Source organism: Canis lupus, chromosome 8 (assembly GCF_011100685.1).
Source record: "Canis lupus familiaris isolate Mischka breed German Shepherd chromosome 8, alternate assembly UU_Cfam_GSD_1.0, whole genome shotgun sequence".
Taxonomy (NCBI): Eukaryota; Metazoa; Chordata; class Mammalia; order Carnivora; family Canidae; genus Canis; species Canis lupus.
Genome location: NC_049229.1, coordinates 43,332,138 through 43,358,029, shown reverse-complemented (window position 1 = coordinate 43,358,029; position 25,892 = coordinate 43,332,138). Strand labels below are relative to the sequence as shown.

The window sequence follows — 25,892 nt, the reverse complement described above, 5'->3', positions numbered from 1 at the left end:
CCCCACTATAGGGGCTGTACTGTCTGGCTGACAATGAGTGAAGAATGTTGGTCTTTTATTTATTCCAGGGTTACTTAGGTACCAGCTCGCCCTTATTTCAAGTTATTCCATCTGAATCATACTCAGTATTTATATATATTAAATCACCCTACATGTTCCAATGTTTCAAACACTGAAATACCTACATTTGAAATGCAAGGTGGTACATTTCTTTAGTGCCTTCTTTCTCACAGAAAGAATGCCAAACCGTATGGCTTAGGCTGTACAGTTAATGGTATTGTGATAGCACTCTGTGGGGACAGATGGGAGCTACACTGGTGCTGAGCATAGCACAACACATAAACTTGTTGAATTCCTGTTGTACACCTGAAACAAATATAACATTGTGTGACTATATGTCAACTACACTACAATTTAAAAAAATAATAAAAAAATATGGGGCACCTGGCTGGCTCAGTCAGTAGAACATGTGATTCTTGATCGCAGTGTCATGAGTTCAAGCCCCACGTTGGGCCTAGAGATTACTTAAAAAAATAAAATAAATAAATAAATAAATAGATAGATAGATAAATAAATAAATAAATAAAAATCTCAGGGCACCTGGCTTACTTAGTTAGCAGAGCATACAGCTCTTGATTTTGGGGTTGTAAGCTCAAGCCTCATGTTGGCTGTAGAAATTACTTTTTTTTTAAATAAATTTATTTTTTATTGGTGTTCAATTTGCCAACATATAGAATAACACCCAGTGCTCATCCCGTCAAGTGCCCACCTCAGTGCCCGTCACCTAGTAGAAATTACTTTTAAAAAAAGAATACAACCACATCCATGAAAGTCATGTTTTGGTCCTGTGAAATACTCCTTTGTGCAGCTAGGGCTGTTTAATGTGAAGATGAATCCCTGCCTTCTTCCTAACCAAGCAGAGAGGCCTTAAAAACTGCTCTGATGCCAGCCAAACAATGCTTTCACTTCCTGTGAGTAACAGTTTCTCTTCTCTAGGAAGTCCTTCCCCATTGATCAGTTCTCCTCCTTCCATCCACACCCACACTCAGCCCTCCCTCCCAAGAACCCCTCCTCCATTCTAGCAGGGCTAGTGCCTTCTGGGTATCCACAGCCACTCTCCTGCTTAGCTCACTAACTTGCCTATCTTCCCCCAAACAGTTGTTCTTCTCGGCCCCAGACATCCTAGTCCAGCATCCTTCTGTACCAGTCAGCAAGGTGATTTGTTAGAAAAGTCTGTGGCTGAAAGGGCAAGTTCAGTGGTTTTAGCAAAAACATAGAGAAACTAATTAAAGGAACCAGTCTCATTAATTTCTCATGGGACCTTGGCAAGTCACTTAACTTTAGCCTTGGGGTAGCTAACATAAAACTTAGAAAATAACATCTATTCTACAACCTCATAAAATGGTTATAAAACTCACTAGTAATATTTTTTTAACTTTGAAAGATTTAAAAAATGCAAGATATATTGCTAGCAGTTACCAGTAAAAAATCAAAATCCCATTTCATAGGGTTGTTATAAGAACCAATTAAGGCAATTGATAGAAAGTTGATTAGTTTGGTTAAATAGATAAGAATATCAATAAATATTTGTTTGATAAATGTTTGCTGCTATCTTTAAGATTTTTTTGGTGACAAAACTATATAGGCAACCAGCATCGCTCTCACAGTTTTATGAGCTTATCAGTGCAATTATTTCAGTCCTGTATTGGAAAAGTGACAATGGGAAGTAAAACTGTAGCAGGTGGCCAGAGTCCCTTTCACCTCCGTCATTTCTCAGGACCATAGGTTTCTCATTTAGGAACACTGAATTGAGTCATGAGTTCAACTCTGTACTGATGAGGAAGGAGAAAAAGCAAGAATGAGGGAAAAAGGAGAAAAGTTATTTGAATGGTAAGAGCAATTCTAGCCAGTATTCCTTTTTTTCCCCCTAAGATTTTATTTATTTATGAGAGAGAGAGAAAGAGAACAAGAGAGAGAGATAGAGAGAAAGAGAGAGAGAGAGGCAGAGACACAGGCAGAGGGAGAAGCAGGCTCCATGCAGGGAGCCCGACGTGGGACTCAATCCCGGGCATCTGGGATCATGCCCTAAGCCAAAGGCAGATGCTCAACTGCTGAGCCACCCAGGTGTCCCCTATAGCCAGTATTCCATTCGGTGGGCCAGGACCCTGAGTACAGGTTAGACAGTGAACATGAGTCCACTGGTCTCGGGTCCCACATATCTGGATAAGGTAAGAGACACAAAACCACATACATCATACTCATGGGCAACTTCAGAGATTTGAGGGTATTTTTTGAGTATTATTTTTATTTCCCGTGTTGACTTTAGGATTTACTTCTGTATAAAATCTGTAAGGCATGACTACACTGCATTTGAACTCACCTGCTAACCATGAAAATGACTAGGCATATATGACCCTAAAGGGTCTAGGATAGAAGGCAAGTCTCCTATGGAAAGGCAATTCCCAAACAGATTCTTCTATCCCAGCCCCACGGTACTGTAAGCCTTTAGACGCTCCATGGGATAACAGGAGGCTAGGCACCACACCTGCCCGGCAAGCACTGTCACTAAGTAGTCAGGGTTAACATCACCAGGTTATTCCTCAATCCCTTCTCAGACCAGAACTGAACACTGTACCTTGTCTCCAGGCTGGCAGCCTCTTGAAGCATCTCATCTGTGACTGTATCTGTGTTGTAAAATTCTCTGAGTGCTTGCAGCAGCTCCTCCTTCCGATGAGCAGGCAGGCTCTCTGCGTTGAGCAGGGCCCTGGCCCCAGACCGTACCTGCCGGCGCTCAGGATCTTCCAGCAGGCGCAGACCCTCCTCAGAGCCGATGGGGGCCTGGAACTCCCTGGCCAGCTGCTGCTTCAGGTGGTTGTCATAGTAGTTAGAGATGGCATGGCAGGAGGTACAGAGCAGCAGCACATCATGGGAGTTGTGGTCCTTCATCTCAATGGGGAAGTGCTTCCGGTACTCATGTGGAATCACATTCTTCCTGCCAAGCCCAACCAGAAGGCAGTGCTCATTAGCATGTGACACAGAACACAGGTGGAACTAGCAGGCAGGCTACTGGGATTCTCGTCTCGGCCTAGACAGGATTGAGAAGTCTTGGACACCACAATCCAACAGAGATTACATAAAGGCAATACTGCCTCTTCCACTCTCAGCTTACCTACCTAGCTGTGCCTTAGTTTCCTCTCTCCTAGGAGCAAGTTCATACGACCTGCTAGCAAGAGTCAGTGGAAGGCCAAGGGCAGGGAGAGGCTGTCAACCTTTGCAAACACTATACTCCCAGAAGGAAAAGTATCAGAGAAATGAAAAAAATTATAAGAACTTTTAACGTCTGGAAAATAACTCTCTCAAAGCATGTAGCAGGTAACCTCTACTCCTGAAATTTTGGAAGCCTGGTGAGTTAAAAAAAGCCGATTTCCTCAATCTGAGGAACTCCTTACTCAGACTATTTCTGTGGCTCACCAAGACCCATCGTTATTTTGTTTTGTTTTGTTTTAAAGATTTATTTACTCATGAGAGACACAGAAAGAGAGGCAGAGACACAGGCAGAGGGAGAAGCAGGCTCCTCACAGAGAGCCTGATGCAGAACTCGATCCCGCATCCTGGGATCACACCCTGAGCCAAAGGCAGATGCTCAACCGCTGAGCCACCCAGGCATCCCATCATCAAGACCCATCATTATTTTCTAAGGAGAACAGAGCTCTCAGGGAAAATCTCTTGGCAGCAACAATTATTTGTCTCACTTTGTAAGAGGAGAGTAGGAAAGTGAGTTACTCCACTGAAGCCGGGGAGTACAGTGCCTTCAGGTCATCCAAATACAGGCATACCTCATTTTACTGTATTTTGTAGATATTGCATTTTTTACAAATTGAAAGTTTGTGGCAACCCTGCATCAAGCAAGGCTAGTGGCCCCATTTTTTTTTCCAACAGCATTTGTTCACTTTGCATCTTGGTGTCACATTTTGGTACTTCTCACAACATTCCAAACTTTTATTATTATAATATTTGTTATGCTGATTTGTGATCACTATCATAGGTGTCACTATAGTAATTGTTTTGGGAGGCCATAAACCATATCCACTAAGAAAGTGAACTCAGTAGAGAAATGTGTGTTTTCTGACTGCCTTATCATTCCCCTCTCCTGGGGCCTGCCTCCCTATTCCTTGAGATGCAACGATATTGACATCAGGCCAATTAATAACCATATAGTGACCGCTATTTGTTCAAGTGAAAGGAAGAGTGGCATGTCTCCCCCTTTAAATCAAAAGCTAAAAATGATTACTCTTAGTGAGGAAGACATGTGGAATGCCAAGACAGGCCAAAAGCTAGGGCTTCTGCTCCAGTTAGCCAAGTTGTAAATGCACAGAAGTTCTTGAAAGAAATTAAAAGTGCTGCTCTAGTGAACACATGAATGCTATGTAAATAAAACAGCCTCACTGCTGATCTGGAAAAAGGTTAGTGGTATGGACAGAAGATCAAAACAGCCATAGGGTTATAAGCCAAAGCCTAATCCAGAGCAAGGTCCTAACTCTCTTCAATTCTGTAAGGCTGAGACAGGTGAGGAAGGTGCAGAAGAAAAGTCTGAAGCTAGCAAGGGGTTGGTTCATGAGGTTTAAGGAAAGAAGCTGTCGGGCGGCCCTGGTGGCACAGCGGTTTAGCGCCGCCTGCAGCCTGGGGTGTGATCCTGGAGACCCGGGATCAAGTCCCACGTTGGGCTCCCTGTGTGGAGCCTGCTTCTCCCTCTCTCTGTGTCTCTGCCTCTCTCCCTCTGTGTCTATGAATAAATAAATAAAATCTTAAAAAAAAAAAAAAGGAAAGAAGCTGTCTACATAACATAACATCAAAGTGCAAGATGAAGCCCCAAGTGCTGAAGTAGAAGTTGCAGTGAGTTATACTGAAGATCTAGCTAAGATCATTAATGAAGGTGGCTACACTTAACAGATTTTCACTGTGAATGAAACAGCCTTCTATCCGAAAAAGATGCCATCTAGGATTTTCATAGCTAAAGAGGACAAGTCAATGCTTGGCTTCAAACTTTAAAATCCAAGCTGACTCTCTTCGTTTGGGACTAACGCAGTTGCTGACTTTAAGCTGAAGCCAAAGCTCATGGACCATTCCAAAAATCCCACAGCCCTTCAGAATTATGCTACATCTACTCTGCCTGGGCTCTATAAATGAAAATGACAAAGCCTGGATGACAGCATATCTGTTTACAACAGGATTTACTAAATATTGTAAGCCCACTGTTGAAACTACTGCTCAGGAAAAAAATGAATCCTTTTAAAATATTACTGCTCAGGGCACCTGGGAGGCTTGGTTGGTTAACTGTCTGCCTTCAGCTCAGGTCATGAACTCAGGGTCCTGGGATTGAGCCCCACATCGGGCTCCTTGCTCAGTGGGGAGTCTGCTTCCCCCTCTTCCTATGCCTGTCCCCTCACTTCATGCTCTGTGCTCTAATATATAAATAAAATCTTTTAAAAATAAAATAAAGGGGCACCTGGGTGGCTCAGTGGTTGAGTATCTGCCTTCAGCTCAGGTTGTGATCCCGGGGTTCTGGGATCGAGTCCTGCATCGGGCTCCCTGCAGGGAGCCTGCTTCTCCCTCTGCCTATGTCTCTGCCTCTCTCTGTGTCTCTCATGAATAAATAAATAAAATCTTTAAATAAACAAACAAACAAAAAAATATTAGCTGAGTGAAGTAAGTCAGTCAGAGAAGGACAAACATTATATGTTCTCATTCATTTGGGGAATATAAATAATAGTGAAAGGGAAAATAAGGGAAGGGAGAAGAAATGTGTGGGAAATATCAGAAAGGGAGACAGAACGTAAAGACTGCTAACTCTGGGAAACGAACTAGGGGTGGTAGAAGGGGAGGAGGGCGGGGGGTGGGAGTGAATGGGTGACGGGCACTGGGTGTTATTCTGTATGTTAGTAAATTGAACACCAATAAAAAAATAAATTAAAAAAAAATATTACTGCTCATTTATAGTGTATCTGGTCACCCAAGGCCTCTGACCGAGATGTACAAAGAGATTTTGTTGCTTTCAGGGCGGCTAACACGACATCCATTCTGCACCCCGTGGGTCAAGGAGTAATTTTGAATTTTAAGTCTTATTATTCAAGCTATATTTCATAAGGCTCTAGCTACCATAGACAGAGATTCCTCTAACAGATCTGGGCAAAGTTAATTGAAAACCTTCTGGAGGGCAGCCCGGGTGGCTCAGTGGTTTAGCACTGCCTTCAGTCCAGGGTGTGATCCTGGAGACCCGGGATTGAGTCCCACATCAGCTCTCTGCATGGAGACTGCTTCTTCCTCTGCCTGTGTCTGTGCCTCTCTCTGTGTGTCTCATCAATAAATAAATAAATCTTAAAAAAAAAAAAAAGAAATCCTTCTAGAAAGGATTCACCATTCTACATGCCATTAAGAACATTCATGATTCATGGGAAGAGGTCAAAATACCAACATTAATTAACAAGAGTCTGGAAAAAGGTGATTCCACCCCTCATGGATGACTTTGAGGGGTTTGAGACTTCAGTGGAGGATGTAACTGCAGATGTGGTGGAAACGGCAAGAGAACTGGAATTAGAAGTGGAGCATGAAGATGGGACTGAGTTACTGCAATTGTCTGATCTCATGATAAAACTTAGAAGGATGAGGAGTTGCTTCTTGTGAATGAGCAAAGAGGTTTCTTGAGATGGGATCTACTCCTGGGTGAGGATGCTGGGAAGATTGCTGAAATGACAACAAAGGATTTAAAATATTACATAAAAAACTTGGTTGACGAGGCAGTGGTAAAATCTGAGAGGACTAATTCCATTTTGGAAGAATTTCTGCTGTGGGTAAAATGCTATCAATCAGCATCATGTGCTATAGAGAAATTCTTCATGAAGGAAGAGTTAATTGATGCAGCAAACTTCGTTGTTTGTCCTATTTTAAGAAACTGCCACAGCCACCACCCTGATCAGTCAGCAGCCATCAACATCATGGAAATACCCTCCCCAGCAAAAGATTATGACTCACTGAAAGCTCGGATGATGGTTAGCATTTTTTAGCAATAGAGTATTTTTATTTATTTATTCATTTATTTTTAATTTTTTTTTTTTAAATTCATTTATGATAGTCACAGAGAGAGAGAGAGGCAGAGACACAGGCAGAGGGAGAAGCAGGCTCCATGCACCGGGAGCCCGACGTGGGATTCGATCCCGGGTCTCCAGGATCGCGCCCTGGGCCAAAGGCAGGCGCCAAACCGCTGCGCCACCCAGGGATCCCTATTCATTTATTTTTAAAGTAATCTCTACACCCAGCATGGAGCTCGAACTCAGGACCCCAAGATCAAGAGTCACATGTTCTGGGATCCCTGGGTGGCGCAGCGGTTTGGCGCCTGCCTTTGGCCCGGGGTGCAATCCTGGAGATCCGGGATCGAGTCCCACGTCGGGCTCCCAGTACATGGAGCCTGCTTCTCCCTCTGCCTGTGTCTCTGCCTCTCTCTCTCTCTCTCTCTCTCTGTGTGACTATCATAAATAAATTAAAAAAAAAAGAGAGACACATGTTCTACTGACTGAGCCAGCCAAGTGCCCTAGCAATAAAGGTTTGTTTTTGTTTTTGCTTTTTGTTTTTTAGAGAGAGTGAGCAGGGGGTAAGGGGCAGAGGGAGAGGGAGAGAGAAGCTCAAGCTGGATCTCACAACCCTGAGATCATGACCTGAGCCAAAATCAAGAGTCAGTCACTTAACTGAGCCACCCAGGTACCCCAGTAATATTTTTAAATTAAAGACATTGTTTTTTAGATATAACATTATAGCACAACAGTGTACAGTATAGCATAAGCATTATTATATTCACTGGGAAACACAAATAATTCATTTGAATCACTTTTTATAAAAGATTTTATTTATGTATTTATGTATTTATTTATTTACAAAGAAAGAGATAGAGTGTGTGTGGGGATGAGTAGAGGGAGAAGGAGAAAGAGAATCGTAAGAAGGCTCCATGCTGGGATCCCTGGGTGGCGCAGCGGTTTAGCGCCTGCCTTTGGCCCAGGGCGCGATCCTGGAGACCCAGGATCGAATCCCACGTCGGGCTCCCGGTGCATGGAGCCTGCTTCTCCCTCTGCCTGTGTCTCTGCCTCTCTCTCTCTCTCTCTCTCTCTCTGTGTGTGACTATCATAAATAAATAAAAATTTAAAAAAAAAGAAGGCTCCATGCTAAAAAAAAAAAAAAAAAAAGAAAGAAGGCTCCATGCCTAGCATGATGCCCAATCCAGCTTAATCTCACAATGCCTAGATCATGTCCTAAGCTGAAATCAAGAGTTGGCCACTGAACAAACTGAGCCACCCAGGCATCCCTAAAGATTTTATACTTAAGCAATCTCTACATCTAACAAGGGCTTCGAGCTTACAACTCCAAGATCAAGAGTCCCATGCTCCACCAAGTCAGCCAGGTGCCCCGACACACTCACTTTATTGCGGTATTTGCTTTATTATGGTAGTCTGGAATCAGACCTGCAGTCTCTCTGAGGTATGCCTAGGTATGCATGTACTCCACGAACAGTATCAAGGCTCAGAAAGCTGTGAGCCACTCCAGGGAGGATTATAAGGATGCACAGAGAAAGGTAGCTTCTGAAGGGAATAGGTCACTTCTGAATGAATAGTCATTCATGAGCAAAGGGGAACCGCTCTCCTTATAGCAAACTGTTACTGAGAAGGGTGTTGCCTTCTTGAAACCAAGAATGGGGCTCAGGATAGGTGGGGGGCACTATAGCAGGACCACACAGAGGGCAAAAGTTCTCAGGAAAACTGGGATGACCCGTGGGGACAAGTGTCTCAGCCGAAGTGGGCAGATTCAACCAAGGCCCCTGAGGGCTCCACATGTAGCTACTAAGGCAGTTTCCATCAGAGGCAGAGAATCTGTGTGGCCCAACTCCACACTCACCGAATGTATGAGTCCTTCTTGCCACAGACTACACACAGGTTCTCCTTAACCATCAAGTAATAGTCTCCTGGAGATTCGGGTCTTCCTGCAGGTTCAAACTGTAGCTTGACCACAAAAGGCTCCTCACTCACCAGCTCTTAGAGAAAAGATTAAAGATCAGTGTTTACCCACCGCTCCCTCAGGAAAGAAGCCCTACCTGAAATGTTCCCTGGGTGTCCTGGCAGAGACCCAGATTTCTGGATTTTGAATAGCCATGTCCCACTAGTCTCAGGGTCTCTCTGCCTTCTTCTATCCCTCTCTACCCCTTGGCTCTCTCCCCTGCCTGTGCCCACATGCAGCTAAATGTAGATGGAACAGGACAGGGGAGTCTCACACCTCCAATGCCTTTGTCCAGGTACCACTGAGCTTTCCTTCGGTCACAAGTGCAGAGGGGCTGTCCATCAGGAGCATGGAGGAAGCAGTTGTCATAGAGGGGTGATTTTCTGCAGGAAAAGGAGAGATTAATCTAAAACTAGAAGCTAACTATGGGTCAAGGTATCAGTTGCTTTCCCACGTTGTCTGAGTGACTCCAGCTATTCTCAACCCTCGGCTCAAACATTACATTGATGGAAAAAAAAAATAAAGCAAAAAACGATGTTTGTTCCTCCATCTGTATGAGGCTAGGAACTAAAAATGAATTCATTTAGGTAGTTTATATATATGTAACAAGGAGTGAGTTGGGTAGTATATACACAGCTCTGTTGTGAAAGTGAATAGGAGCACAGCACCAAGAAAACTGCTCTAGAGTAATCATTGGGTTAAACAAAGTAAATTAAAATTAGAGAACTTCAAGCTAAAGTAATGAGGGCCACATGGGTTTATTTCTGGCTCATACGCAATACTTGCTTCAATTTAATCATCTAATTCCTAAAGGCACCCTGCTACAGGGACCAAACTTCCACTCCAAACTACTTATTAGTCATCTTTCTGCAACACAGGCATAAGTTGTGTGGAAAAACTCTCACTGGTTAGAGAATGATACTGGCTTAGAGCTGGATGTCTTTCTAAATAATCAAATACCAAATGAACAGGAAATCAGATGATGCATTTCTCCTGAAATGTATGAGGCAATTCATGTTATTAATTTTAACAGCTATCCTGAGCAAACAAGGGGTAATAATTGTACCCTCATTTATAACTGGAGAAGTTAGGGCCTGGGTCATATCAGGATCAGTGACAAAACTAGGTTAAGCTCTCCTTATTTCCACTCAATTCTAAAGATTAAAAAGTAAAAGAAGGAGGAAAGGAGGAAAATACACAAATAGATCAAAGGATAGCACTAAATGTTCTTGAAGGAAAGGAAAAATAAAATTAACCCCTGGAAAAAAATATTAACTTCTGGAGCACCTCTGCTACCCTATCACACAACTTTCTCCCCAGATTCAAGATGAGCACCCTTTTGCTGGAGGCTGGGCCCTGAGTCTCTCTCTGCCAGAGAACTCAGTTACCTGGCTGAATAGCCCACCCCCAGGGGCTTTCTTTTATGCCTTCTGGGGTCTCTCCCTTGGTGGTTGCCTAGCATCGTTCCATCCATCTTAGACTTCTTATTTCTTGGTTTCTGCTGAGCTTCTGCAGCTTCCCCATTAAACTCTTCCCTCAGTCGGCTGATTCCTTTGCTTCGGAATGGGATGTCTACCATATCTTGGCATTTCTCCAAGACTTTTCTCCAGCCAATATGGTCATTGTATCCATCTAGAGTTGAATTCCTAGAGAAAGGGTATCCAAGAAGATGGAGAAAGAGAGCCACTGAAATCTGGGCATCCCTGGCAGCATAAATCACCTGAAGAGAAAAGTCAGAGATCAGTGGAATCTGGAAGGCAAACCAGAGAGCAATTTCCAAGTCAATCACAAAGATGCAGACAACCATTAGGATCCTAATTCAAGATGTGCAGTACCCTAAGCACCATGTCCTTCTCAAAAAACCTTTTATGATGAGATAATTCACATTATACGAAAGTAAACTGAATATTATAATGAATCTTCATGTTTCTTCTCTATTTTAAAAAAAATTTTATTTTTATTTATTTATTCATGAGAGACACACACACACACACACAGAGACACAGGCAGAGGGAGAAGAAGGCTCCATGCAGGGAGCCTGATGTGGGACAAGATCCTGGGTCTCCAGGATCACGCCCTGGGCTGAAAGTGGCGCTAAACCACTGAGCCACCCGGGCTGCCCCATTTCTTTTCTATTTTTAATGAAAATAGCTAAAATAATGACTTATTCTGAATGCTCAAAAATCCTAAACTTTAGAAATAAGTGAATTTGGGACGCCTGGGTGGCTCAGCAGTTTAGTGCTGCCTTCAGCCCAGGGCCTGATCCTGGAGATCTGGGATCAAGTCCCACATCGGGCTCCCGGCATGGAGCCTGCTTCTCCCTCTGCCTGTGTCTCTGCCTCTCCCTCTCCATGTCTCTCATGAATAAATAAATAATATCTTTAAAAAAAATCAGTATATTTTTTTCTATCTGTTACCAAACCTGATGGACAGATTTTTCTCAAATTTGGGTGAGTCACAAGTCTGACAACTAGTACATGAACTTCAACTAGGTCATCATTTAGAACACCTGAAAGCAAGATTTATTGAGAAGACTGCATGACTGTCAATCAGAAACAACCTGCCATACCTATTAATAAGATATGGAAAACAAATAGGTTTCAAAAAACAAAACAAAACAAAACAAATAGGTTTCAAGCATGGGCCTCAAATCAAAAGTCACAAGAGCTCATCTCTGGAATTTATTTATTTAATAATGATAAATCATTCTCCCAAGCAACTGGTGACAGGAAAGCTGGTCATAAATAAAAGTAGCCAAAACTATCATTAATAGCTTTTCCCAATAAAGGGAGTAAAGACTTTAAAATTCTCTTAATTCACGTTTAATAACCCAGCCTGGTAAATAAACTATTAGGAAGGATTTTTTATGCTTTTAGAATAAAACAGGTTTGGATAAAATTTTCCATCTAGACTCAACAATCTACACATCTATCAGCAGGTTGTCTCCCACAGGAAGAATGTGCTTGAATATGAAGAGTTTAAAGTATTTTTTAACAAACTATTTACAAATGATAAGGAAACCAAGGCACTTTCAACAAATGGTGTTGAGACAACTGGATGACCACATGTAAAGAATAAAGTTGGATCCCTACCTTGCATCATATACAAAAATTAACTCAAAATGGATCATAAACCTAAATTTAAGAGCTAAAACCTAAGACCTGTAGAAGAAAACAGGAGTAAATGTTCATTACCTTGGGGTAGGCAATGATTTCTTGAATACAACACCAAAATGATAAGTGACAAGACAAAAAAAAAACAGATAATTGGATCTCTTCAATATAAAACCTTTTTGGTTTCAAATGATGGCCTCCTCAAGTAAGTGAAAAGACCACCCCAAGAATGGGAAGAACTATTTACACAGTATATATCTTTTTTTTTAAACATTATATATCTAATAAGAGACTAGTCTCCAAAATACATTAAGAACTCTTAAAATTGAATATAAAGACAAACAGTTTAAATATGAGCAAAGGATTTGAATAGATATTTCTCCAAAGAAAATATACAAGTAGCAAACAAGCACTTGACAAGATGTTCAGCATCATAATGAAATACAACTTCATACCTACTAGGATGGCTCTAATCAAGAAGACAGACAATAAACAAGCATTGGTGAGGATGTGGGAAATTGGAACCTTCATACATTGTTGGTGAGCATAAAATGGTGCAGCTACTTAGCAAAAAACAATCTGGCAGTTCTTCAAATAGTTAAACATAAAATTTATGACCCAGTCCTAAGTATATATCCAAGCTAAGTAAAAACATATGACATATGTCCACACAATATTTTATACACAAATATTCACAGTGGCATTTTTCATAACAATGAAAAAATGAAGACCATCCAAATCGCCACCAATTGATAAAGGCAGTATATCCATACAATGGAGTATTGCATTGCAATACGAAGAAATGAAGTACCAATAAATGTTGCCACATGAATGAACCATAAAAATATGTGAAACAGCCAATCACAAAAGATCATATATTGTATGATTCCATTTATATGAAATGTCCAAAATAGACAAATCTATAAAGACAAAAGGTAGATTAGTGGTTGCCTACTGTTAGGGTGCTGTGGGCAGGAGCTGGATGGGAAGTGACTGCTAATCAGTATGGAGTTTCTTTTTGGGGTGATAAAAATGTTCTAATATTAGATTGTGGTTATGGTTGCACAACTCTATAAAAATACTAAAATCCATGGATTTGTACATTTTTTTATTTTATTTTTTAAAGATTTTATTTATTTATTCATGAGAGACAAAGAGAGAGAGGCAGAGAGGTAGACAGAGGGAGAAGCAGGCTCCTCGCAGGGAGCCTGATGCAGGACTCAATCCCTGGACCAGGATCACGCCCTGAATTGAAGGCAGACACTCACCTGCTGAGCCACCCAGGTGTCCCTATTTATTATTTTTTTAAGTAGGCTCCATGCCCAACATGGGGCTTGAACTCATGACCCTGAGATCAAGAGTCTTATGCTCTAACTACTAGACCACTGAGGTACCCTAATTTGTATACTTCAAATATCTGAAATTTATTGTGAGTAATATCTCAATAAAGCTGTTAAAAAAAAAAGAAAAAGAAAAAAGAAAGGAACCAAGGCACAAAGAAGTGACTTACTCAGAGTCACAGAAAGTCAGAAATAGCTGCAGAAAACAAATTCAGATAATCTGACTCCCAAAACTCTCTCATAGGATAATGTTAACCTGAAGATAGCAGCTAAATCTTTCCAATAACAACATTTTGGAAGGATGAACAAGTGGTAACCAACTCGGCAAACAAGAGAAGGCTAAAATCTAGGCCTATGGGGGTGGTAAATCAAAAATCCAAGAATCAAGTTACTTTGAGCCACAGAGAATAGCAAAGCATAAGGAAAGTTAGAGTACAAGTAGGGGTGAAAACAAGAAAATAAAGTGAAAGCCTCCCTAAGGAATACTTAGAGATCTAGATCTCCTCCTTTATACCACAGGGCGGGCAATAACTCCTCCAACCCCCCAAAGAGTAAAGTTTAAGTGATATAATGGATAACAGAGGATATGGGTCTAGTAATACCAGGCCTGGCGGAGGGTGGGGGCAAAGTGTCATCTGAGAAAGGGATTATGGGAAAGTCTACATAATGGATTGGTGAAACTACCAATACCTTTCCCTACTCAACAACTGGAATATAAGCAGAGGGGCTTATACCTCTTGGGTAGAAGACTAGATGATTCATCTCTGGAGAAACTGAGTAGCCTGAGAAAAAAGAGTTTCAGTTACTGACATGTGACTATATCTATAGGAACTGATAATAAAGCTCACTGGTCCAAAAGCCCTGGCTATTTCTCCTAAGATCAGGAACACGACAAGGATGTCCACTCTCACCACTGTTATTCAACATAATACTAGAAGTCCTATCCTCCGCAATCAGACAACAAAAAGAAATAAAAGGCATTCAAATTGGCAAAGAAGAAGTCAAACTCTCCCTCTTTGCAGATGACATGACACTGTACATAGAAAACCCAAAAGACTCCACCCCAAGATTGCCAGAACTCATACAGCAATTTGGCAGCGTGGCAGGATACAAAATCAATGCCCAGAAATCAGTGGCATTTCTATACACTAACAATGAAACTGAAGAAAGAGAAATTAAGGAGTCAATCCCATTTACAATTGCACCCAAAAGCATAAGATACCTAGGAATAAACGTAACCAAAGAGGTAAAGGATCTATACCCTAAAAAATACAGAACACTTCTGAAAGAAATCGAGGAAGACACAAAGAGATGGAAAAATATTCCATGCTCATGGATTGGAAGAATTAATATTGTGAAGATGTCAATGTTACCCAGGGCAATTTACACATTTAATGCAAACCCTATCAAAATGCCATGGACTTTCTTCAGAGAGTTGGAACAAATCATCTTAAGATTTGAGTGGAATCAGAAAAAACCCCGAACATCCAGGGGAATATTGAAAAAGAAAACCAGAGCTGGGGGCATCACAATGCCAGATTTCAAGTTGTACTACAAAGCTGTGATCACCAAGACAGTATGGTACTGGCACAAAAACAGACACATAGATCAATGGAACAGAATAGAGAACCCAGAAATGGGCCCTCAACTCTATGGTCAACTAATATTTGACAAAGCAGGAAAGACTATCCACTGGAAAAAGGACAGTCTCTTCAATAAGTGGTATGGGGAAAATTGGACAGCCACGTGCAGAAGAATGAAACTAGACCATTCTCTTACACCATACACAAAGACAAATGGATGAAAGATCTAAATGTAAGACAAGAATCCATCAAAATCCTAGAGGAGAACACAGGCCTTTTTGAACTTGGCCACAGCAATTTCTTGCAAGATACATCCATGAAGGCAAGGGAAACAAAAGCAAAAAATGAATTGTTGGGACTTAAGATAAAAAGCTTCTGCACAGCAAAAGAAACAGTCAACAAAACTAAAAGACAACCAACAGAATGGGAGAAGATATTTGCAAATGACACATCAGATAAAGGGCTAGTATCCAAGATCTATAAAGAACTTCTTAAACTCAACAGCAAATAAGCAAACAATCCAATCCTGAAATGGGCAAAAGACACAAACAGAAATTTCACAGGGGAAGACATAGACATGGCCAATAAGCATACAACCCTTGATCTAGGGGTCATGAGTTTGACCCCCATGTTGGCTATAAAAATTATGAAAGGGATCCCTGGGTGGCGCAGCAGTTTGGCGCCTGCCTTTGGCCCAGGGCGCGATCCTGGAGACCCGGGATCGAATCCCACATCAGGCTCCCGGTGCAGGGAGCCTGCTTCTCCCTCTGCCTGTGTCTCTGCCTCTCTCTCTCTCTCTGTGACTATCATAAATAAATAAAAATTTTAAAAAATTATGAAAGAAAATAAATAATCTCTTAAAACAATTTTTAAAAAAAGAATGAACAAAATGATTACAAGTTTGGTTTCAAATTTGGTAGCAATTAATTTCTCCTCCCCAACTTTTTATTTTAAAAGTTTTCAAACCCACAGAAAAGTTAAAAGAATAATAATGCCAACTCACATCCATAATTGTCAATATTTGCTTTATCTCTTTATAATATGGATACCACATACTTTTTATTTTTGCCTGAACATATTTCAAAATTAAGTTCTAGCTATTATGATACTTCATCTCTAAATGCGTCAGCATGTGCTTCTAAAGAACAAGGACATTCTTCTACATAACCTCACCATTACCACAGCCAAGAACTTTAATGGTGACAAAATACAGTAATATATGGTTCTATTTTTAAGGCTCCAATCATTCCAAACATGTCTTTTACAGATAGTGCAAGATTGAGGAGTTTTAGTAAACTTATAGAATTATGCAATCCATCAGCACAATGTTAAAACACTTCTATCACCTCAAAAAGAAACCTTATAGCTTTAACAGTCATCTTCTACTTCTCCTGCCCCTAAGAAACCATGAACTTATCTTGTCTCTATATATTGGTATATTCTGAACATTTCACAAAAATAGAATCTGATGTGTTCTTTTGCAACTGGCTTCTTTCACTAAGCATAATGTTTTCAAGACTCATCCATGTTGTATCATGTGTCCTTTTTTATTGCTGAATAATATTCCATTGTAAGGCTATGCCATATTTTTTCATTCATCAGTTGATAGACCTAATCAACTTTTTTTTTCCTAATCAATTTTTTTTTTAAATTTTTATTTATTTATGATAGTCACACAGAGAGAGAGAGAGAGGCAGAGACATAGGCAGAGGGAGAAGCAGGCTCCATGCACCGGGAGCCCGATGTGGGATTCAATCCCGGGTCTCCAGGATCGCGCCCTGGGCCAAAGGCAGGCGCTAAACCGCTGCGCCACCCAGGGATCCCCTCCTAATCAATTTTTTAATGTGTCTTTAAATATGAATGGACAGCCAAGGATCTAAACCTTGAAGAAAAATCTTTAATGTGAAAGACAAAGACCAAATCAAACATTTCAAATAAGGAACTCAGAGAAAAATGAGACAATATAGGAAGAAGAAAACCTCAGAAATCTAATACACTAAGACAACAGAAGATATTGTATCTGTTACACAAGAACAAAGTTATCTTAAAAGTGAATAGTCAGTGGAGACGAAGAATCTCTTGTCACTTAAAATTATGATAGGAATCATTAGGAATTCAATAGCAATGTTAGAAGATAAACTTGAGGAAATTTCCCAGAAGATAAAACAAAAAATACAGAAGGATGCCTGGGTTGCTCAGTGGTGGCTCCCTGCAATAAGCCTTCTTCTCTCCCTCTGCCTATGTCTCTGCCCCTCTCTGTCTCTCATGAATAAATAAAACCTTTAAAAAAACAAAAACAAAAAAATACAGAGACAGAGAAATCAGAAATAAAACATTTTTCCTAGGAAATCAGAGGATCAATCCAAGGGGGTCCAATATCCAAATAACATGAGTTCTAGAAACGGAAGGGAAATTTCCAAGTAAATATTATGAGAAGTTTCTAAACTGAAAGGCATGAGCTTCTAGATTGAAAGAGTACACTGGCTTCTAATACTACAATGAAAAATAGCCCACACTAATGTATATAATCATGAATTTTTTTTTAAGATTTTATTTATTTATTCATGAGAGACAGAGAGACAGAGAGAGAGCATGAGTGGTAGAGACACAGGCAGAGGGAGAAGCAGGCTCCATGCAAGGAACCCAAAATGGGACTCGATCCGAGGTCTCCAGGATCACACCCCGTGCTGAAGGCGGCACTAAACTGCTGAGCCACCTGGGCTGCCCTATCATCATGAATTTTAAGAACTAAGAATAAAGTGAAGATTCTTCAGAAAGAAAAACAAGTGACATGCTCAGTATCAATACTGGAAGCTCTAAGATAGGGAACATTACCACCTTCAAAGTTCTGAAGGAAAATGATCTTCACCCTAAAATGCTATACTCAGCCAAAATATCAGTTCATAGAAAGGGAAGCCAGTATCTTTTCAGACATGCAGGGTATCATAAATTAACTTCCTATGCTCCCTTTCTTAATGTACTCTAAGACAAGAAAGGGAAAAGACATGGAATTTGAAAGACAGAGGATCTACTCCAGAAGAAAGGTGAAGGGACTCGCTAGGCTTATGATAAATCCAAATTCCAGGGTCAGAGCTGAGCAGCAGGGCTCCTGAAAGGAGCAAGATGACAAAGGGCTCTGTCTAGAAGGGACAGCTCCAAGGGAAAACAAAAGGAGTATGTCACCTCATGTGACATGAACCAGCTGAGAAAAGATATAGGGTTCCATTAAAGAGTCTAGGGTTGAAACAGTTAATAGGTAGACAGAAAACAAAGCAACAAAAGTACAAATTATTACTCCTAGGAAAACAAAAAGTTATATAAGAAAAAAACCTAATTGCAGCTTACTATGTGGCTCAGCTATAAATAATATCAATATAAAGTAGATATTAATCTGATAAAAATGAGGATTTACCTATATTAAGGAGATAGGGAAGGGAATAAGTATTTGTCTGGGGACAGAGGAACTGCAAGAGTACTAAATCATGTCTTCCACTGTAAGAAGTCAAAAGATAATATGAAAAATAAGAAAGAGTAATATATGCATGTAATTTAAAAATATAATGGTAATTACCAGGAAGAAATGAAATTGGTTGCCACTGAGTAGGAGGAAGACAGGGAACTATTAACTGTTTCTTATAATAAGTTTTATAACACTTTGGTTTTCCAATTATCCATTTATATTTGTAATAAGAAAATTATGTTTTCTGAAAAGTCTCGCATATAGTAAATGCTCAAAAAAATAAAACACAATAGTAGCTCTTACTCTGTTATTTAAATACTATTTACAGGGGCACCTGGGTGGCTCAGTGGTTGAGTGTCTGCCTTTGCCTTAGGTTGTGATACTAGGGTCCTGGGATTGAATCTTCCCGCGTCAGGCTCCCTACAGGGAGCCTGCTTCTTCCTCTGCCTCTGTCTCTGCCTCTTTGTGTCTCTCATGAATGAATAAAATTTTAAAAAAATACTATTTACAAAATATAGACCAGTTATCTTCAGTGAGTCTATTTTAAGGTATTTCCACCCAGTAATTTTATTTGAAGATTACAATTACAACTATATTTCATGAGCAATGCCTCTTCCATTCTTCAGCTACACTAGTAAGAAGTACCTGGTCCTCAGTAAGATTTTCAGCATCCCAGTTGCTGCAGCGAAGCAGAAGGGACTTGTCAAGTGGAAAGTTCAAAACTGTCTCGGCAAGGGATTTCAGGCTGAGCCCATTACAGAGCAAATTGTTTCTGTAAGAAATAAGTAAGCCATGTATCAAAAATGGGCAAAAGAAGAACAGGCAAATCAAAAAAGACATAAATGGCCAATACACAGATGGCAGACACTCAAACCCACTAGACATTAAACAAAATAAAAATTATAAATAATTTATCTATCAGATTGCAAAGATTAAAAAAATATCTATATCTACTACTGGTGGAGCATGCAGAATCAGACCTCTAACCTAAAATTTGTGAACTGTTGGGCACCTGGGTAGCTCTTTGGCTGAGTGTCTGCCTTTGGCTCAGGTGATGACCTCAGGATCCTGGGATTGAGTCCTATATCAGGCTCCTCATAGGGAGCCTGCCTCTCTCTGTGTGTCTCTCATGAATAAATAAATAAAATCTTTAAAAAAAATAAAATAAAATTTATGACCTATTTTTACAAGCTTTACAGAAACTAGTTTTAACAATAAAGAGCTATCAAAACTTTGAATATGAAAATTCTCTGACTCAAGAATTCCACTTCTAGGAATTTATCCTAAGGACAAATGTACATAAAATGGTCTTCATTGCAGCACCATTTACAGTAGTAAAGAATTGGAAACAACCTAAATGCCCATCAACAAAAGGCTGGTTAAGCGTCTATGCAATTAAATTCCACACAGCTATTCAAAATGAGGATATGGATGGGGAGCCTGTGTGGCTCAGCTGGTTAAGCATCTGACTCTTGGTTTTGGCTCAGATCATGATCTCAGGGTCCTGGGATTGAGCCTCACATCATTGCCCTGCTGGGCTCCATGCTCAGTGAGGAGTCCACTTGACAATTCTCTCCCTCTGCCCCCCATTCGCATGGGTGCTCTTTCTCTCTCTAAAATACATAAATATTTAAAGAAAACAAGGATGTGGATCTATATTGAGGTGAAAAGATGTCCATGACATATTAGTTAAGTAAAAAGAGACTGTGAGAGAAAACATTTATGTTAATATATATACCACATTCCAGAGGTATGTGTGTGATTCTAGGTATGAGAGAGACAAAACACAGAGATAACTAGAAAGATATCAAACATATGTTAATGATATTATTTCTGGTTATGGGATTTGTGATGATTATCTATCTTTATATGTTTCTATATTTGCATTGGCCAGTATTCATGCAATTACTTTTCAAATTTGTAAAAATGATAATGGTATTTTTGTTGAGCAAGTGAAGGTACAAAAAACCCCAAACAACCTTTTTGTCCTTTAAACGCTTTCTGATGAAAAGAGCTGCAGAGTGGTGGAAAAAATTAATTTTGTCCAAGGTTTGGAGATTCCAAACAAGAAATAAATGTGAAAATTAAGAACACATTGGTGTACACAAGTGGAGCTAACTTCCTGGCTACCAAGTGAGAGACTGGAAGTTTTAAAGCAGGAAGCTGGAAGGTGAGGGTTCACATCAGGGTTACTGCATGCAGGACTCCCTCAGGTACTGTAGGAAATGAAATCATTATAATGATGAAGAAAAGGAAGTCTTTCCCTACAAAACCCAGCAGTAATTGATGGATTTCATTACCCCCAAAAGGTAGCACTGACTAAAAAGTAAAAACAAGTCCAGACATACTTAGGGAAAAATGCATAATGTCTTGGTTCAATTAGTGAAAGTCAAGGCTTTGGGAGACATGAAACTCTCTTTTATTTTGTTGGAAATTATAAAAGTAATGAATGATTATTAAAAATTTAGACAACAGGAAAGTATCACAGGTGAAAAGTAACAGCCTATCGCCCTGTACTTCCACTCCTCAGGAATGACTCCTAACAATACACTGTGATCCCTCCAGACCTTTTCTATGCACTAACAGACAAAGAGATGGCTAAGTGGAGAAGGAGATATCAATTTTGGGTACTTGTTTTGTATCTTGCTCTGCAACTTGCTTTATTACTTAATATAGCAGAGACTTCCATCCATGATAATAAGTATAAATGTACTTCTTTCATTCTTTTTAATAGCTGTGTAATTTTTCAAGCATGGATAGTCCATAATTCTTGAAATCATTACCCTTGTTGAAGGACAGTACTTAATTTTTAAGCTATTTAATTCCATTTAGGTCGTTAGTCTTTTCTTAAATGTCATATTTGGAAAGGTTGCACATTTCTTGAGGATTAATTAAAAATAAGATGCCATCTTTGCCATTTCAAAATTTCACTAGGAAAGATTCCAAAGTCATGTACAACAATCTCTATAATAAATCATCTTTGGTTAACATATAACACAAAATATAAAGAGTAAGAAGAAAAGAAGAGAGCATTACCCCCAAAAATGTGCTCTTCCCAACATCAATTGAAAGTAACTTACGGCAAACATCAGGAGCAACCTATAGCTAATAGTACAAAGTATAATCCTTGTACTCTAATGTCAAATTTCTTAAACTATGTCAAAAATGTTAAATTTTACTACTTAAGTGTTCAACAATAAAATAATTAAAGAAAAAAATTTAAATCTCATTAAAAACTGAAAGGCCTGATAAATACTTAATTCTTATTTCTAAAGAAGTTCATGGTAATATTCAGCTTTGGCCAAATCCTTATTTTGATGCATGGCCATTCTGCACTTAGTGAAACAATCTGCACACCTCTAATTTCTATCTATTAATGGAGAGGACTGTAATTGCACAAAGAGATCTGGAAGGACACACTGATCAGATGATGGCTCTGAAGGAGGCAGTGACAATGAGGACAATGATGATGACAGTATTAGCTGAACACAGCAGTAACCACAATGTCTCTGTGTGAAATACTATTTCTAACTTTTTCACACAGTTTAACTCTTGCAATTCTCACTAATTCTGGGAGGCGGGAATCTAATTATTACTGCAGATGAGGAAAGTAAGGAATAGGGAGGCTCAGTAACCTGACAGAGGTCACACAGCTGGTAAGTGGCAGCACTGAGCCACCACACAGCCCACTCCAGGGTCAATTCTTACCAGCAGAGAGTAATAGCAGACACCTCTGGGGAGGTAGTGCCCAGGGAGGGAAGCCTGGTGAAAGGTGGCTGTTGCTGTGACACTCCAAATACGTTAACAGATTTAAAGTTTTTACAGTAAATATGCCAGTGTATTTCTTGATAACACTGGATTACAAGGGTTTTATTTACATAAGCCAAACTACTAAGCTAAAATAAAATTTCATTTCATACTGAAAAATGAGGGTGCTGGGTGGCTCAGTTGGTTGAGTGTCTATCTTTGGCTCAGGTCATGATCCCAGGGTCCTGGGATTGAGTACCACACCCGGCTCCCTGCCAGCAATGAGCCTGCTTTTCCCTTTCCCTCTGCCTTTCTCCCTGCTTGTGCTCTGTCTCTCCATCAAATAAATACATAAAATCTTTTTTTTAAATGATAAGAAATTTTAATCAGGCTTTCTCTTATTAGTTTATCAAATCCTCTGAACTTTCAATGTCACTGTCATTTGAGGCAGGGGAGAGGCTACTTCACTCCATATTATTAAAAGGAGTGTGTGTACACACACACACACACACACACACCAAAGGTCATTGCCACTCCCTGAAAAACAAGTTAGAATAGAATTTCCATAAGAATAGAATTCTGAGGAAAAGGGAAATCTCTCTTTCTTCTAGTAACACATTAGTCTACCACTATTTTTGGCCTAAAGCAGGATTTGTAAACTCAAATGTTTATAAGGATGAGTTGGGGTTACAATGGGAGAGGCAGGGATTCTGGCAAATTGAACAGAGCATATGCATCTAAGGAGGCCAACCTCTCTCCAGCAATTGTTACCATCTGCATACCACTGACCTTGCTTAGTCAAATCATCTGATTTTTCAAAAGCCCCAAATACAGATTTTTACATTAAATCTTCTGGATTTAAACTAAAAATTCCCCAAAATATTATACAGGAGAAAAAAAATGAAAGCAAGACCAAAATGTAAAGCCCTAATTTAGCCAATGGTGCCATCAGTTTGCAACCTGTAGCTTACGGAGACACCTTAGCAATGTTTCATCTTAAGAGACCAATCCTAGGTAACTAAGGTTTTCTCAGAAGTTGAAATATTTTCTCACATATTCATATGCATCTCAGAACCTCTAGGCTTCTAAAAAATTTTAGATGCTTTATCACTGTCCTTGGTAATCAACAAATCTTGCTAAAATGTTTGGCCTGCAGCTACAGGAATCCCAGCATTCAGGCAAATCATACCTCTGCCTCACAGCTAGGTACCGGAGGTCCAGGCAGCCCTTAACCACAAGACCATAGTCCTGCAGAAGCTTGCTGGCATCTTCTGAACACCCTACTCCAACTTTCAAAATAGTGCCATCTGCCAAAATGTCCAATAACGTTTTTGGTAGTGTTTTTCCTCCACAGATCAGCTTTGGCAAGCGAACCAAGACACAGAAGCCACTTGGGGAGGCCATTTGAAGGAGTGACAGAGGACTGGCTCTGCCTTCCGAATTCACCTGCAACAGAGGAAAACAGGGTCACGGTTCATGCACCAACTACAACATGAAACTGGCAAAAAAGTCTAAGAGGTACATCTTTAATTTCCCAAAGGAAGCGTCTGACCAAATTTTGGTTCAAATTGAAGGATGAGCCTATGGCAAACAAATGCAATGGGGCCTAAACAAAGGGCCCAAATATGGGCCTGAAATGTGAATGGCCGTAAGTAGTGACACAGAGGAGAGCTAGCTGAGTCACATGAGATGTGTTGGTTTTAAAAGCAAGTGAAAAAAGGCTAAGGAATAGAGTGCCAAATGATAAACACATACTTTTCATTATCCAGACTCTCCAACACACACACTAGGAATGTGACTCATTTACCTTATCATTACTGTCTCAAGATCCAATTTTTGAAAAAAGGTAGAAAATACAGTACTATAAGTAAGTGGTATCTGCCAATATAATATATTCTGATAGCACAAAGTGCTTTCTCAGCATTTTATGATCACAAATGGTGTTCACTGAGGGAAAAAAAAAGTATATTGAACATAAGCTAAGATCCTTGTATCTTGAGAGATGAAATTAACCTTATATATTAATTGACCTGGTTTTAATCTTTTTAAGGTAACATATAATTGGAGAAAAAATGCTGAAAGCTAAAATATTATTCTCAGAAAAATTTACATGCAAAATTCACATTAATGAAAGGTCCCCTAAAGCTATCCACAGAACCCAGGTTAAACATCCAATAAATCCCAATCTACTCATTTTTTGGGAGAAGAAATTTAGGACCTACAGGTGAAGCTGTTTGCCTACACATGGAGGGATAATGACAAAGTTAGGACTAGAACCCAATTTCCCTGATCTAGAAGGGCAGTTCTCAACCAAGATTCATTTGCACCCCCTCCTCCACCCCAGGGGCATCTGGCAATGTCTGGAGAAATTTTTGGTTGTCACAAGTTGGGGGATGGGGTGCTCAAGTATCTAACAGGCAGAGGCCAGACTGCTGCTAAACATTCTACAATGTACAGGATAGCTGCTCACAACAACGAATCATCTGCCTGAAATATTCACAGTGAGGAACCCTGCTTTGGGCAATGCGGTTTTCTCACTACCATTCTATCATTGTTCCAGCCATTGCACCACGTGCCACTGTGGATATAAAGTTATGCAAGAGATGGAACGTGGCTTAGGGATTATAGCCTTATTGGTAGAGTACAATACACACAAGCTCACATCCTCAGAAATGACATGGTAAATACCAAAGGATTGGCTGAAACAAAGAGTTACAAGTAATCAGAGGTAGGCTATTTCATCGTTGAGGTGACCAAAACCACAGAGGAAATAGTCAAGATCACAGAGCTGCTGTTAGAAACAAAACTGATAAAAAAAAAAAAAAATTAAAAAAAAGAAAGAAACAAAACTGAGAGGGCTCTCATCTTTGACTTCTATTTCACTAAGTAAAACCACAGTTTGACTCATGAGAGGCTTAGGATTTCCCTTCTCAGGTAATGTTTTATCAATGAGGGCTATTTCCAGATTCTCAAATAAAAGCATGCCAGTTTCATTTCTAATATGTCTTGTTTCTTAGCACTTGACCAAGGTCAAAAAAGACCTACAAGAGGGGCAGCCCTGGTGGCGCAGCGGTTTGGCGCCGCCTGCAGCCCGGGGTGTGATCCTGGAGACGCGGAATTGAGTCCCATGTCGGGCTCCCTGCATGGAGCCTGCTTCTCCCTCTGCCTGTGTTTCTGCCTCTCTCTCTCTGTCTATGAATAAATAAATAAAATCTTAAAAAAAAAAAAGAGAGATTCTCAGTTTAAAAAAAAAAAAGACCTACAAGAAACTTGACTTACTGGTTCCTGTTCTTTTTTTTTTTAAGATGTATTTAAAAAAATAAATAAAGATGTACTTATTTATTTGAGGGAGGGGCAGGAGACAAGGGGCAGAGGGAAAGGGAGAAAGAGAAGCAGATTCCTTCCCTGCATGGAGCCCAACAGGGGGCTGGATTTCACCACCCTGAGATCATGACCTGAGCCACAATCAAGAGTTGAACACTTAATCAACTGAGCTACCCAGGTGCCCCATGATTTTTTAAAAAATTAGTCAACTCATAAAAATGTTTGGAAAACACATGACATATATAAATATGTATCTATACATTATAAACATGTGGTATTATACTAACAT

At 40.0% G+C, this 25,892-nt stretch overlaps 1 protein-coding gene across 2 annotated transcripts in view; it reads right to left on the bottom strand.

Annotated features, from left to right (window-relative positions):
- The window catches only part of EXD2 (exonuclease 3'-5' domain containing 2), a 55,437-nt gene that overhangs the window by 3,813 nt on the left and 25,732 nt on the right, over positions 1–25,892 (bottom strand). For both annotated transcript variants that reach the window (XM_038545058.1, XM_038545059.1), the window contains 6 exons: positions 23,469–23,725; positions 19,178–19,304; positions 10,425–10,756; positions 9,313–9,419; positions 8,938–9,073; positions 2,636–2,992 (listed from right to left, as the gene is read on the bottom strand). In XM_038545058.1, the coding sequence (XP_038400986.1) occupies positions 2,636–2,992; positions 8,938–9,073; positions 9,313–9,419; positions 10,425–10,756; positions 19,178–19,304; positions 23,469–23,725 (1,316 nt within the window). The remainder of the gene's footprint in view (positions 1–2,635; positions 2,993–8,937; positions 9,074–9,312; positions 9,420–10,424; positions 10,757–19,177; positions 19,305–23,468; positions 23,726–25,892) is intronic.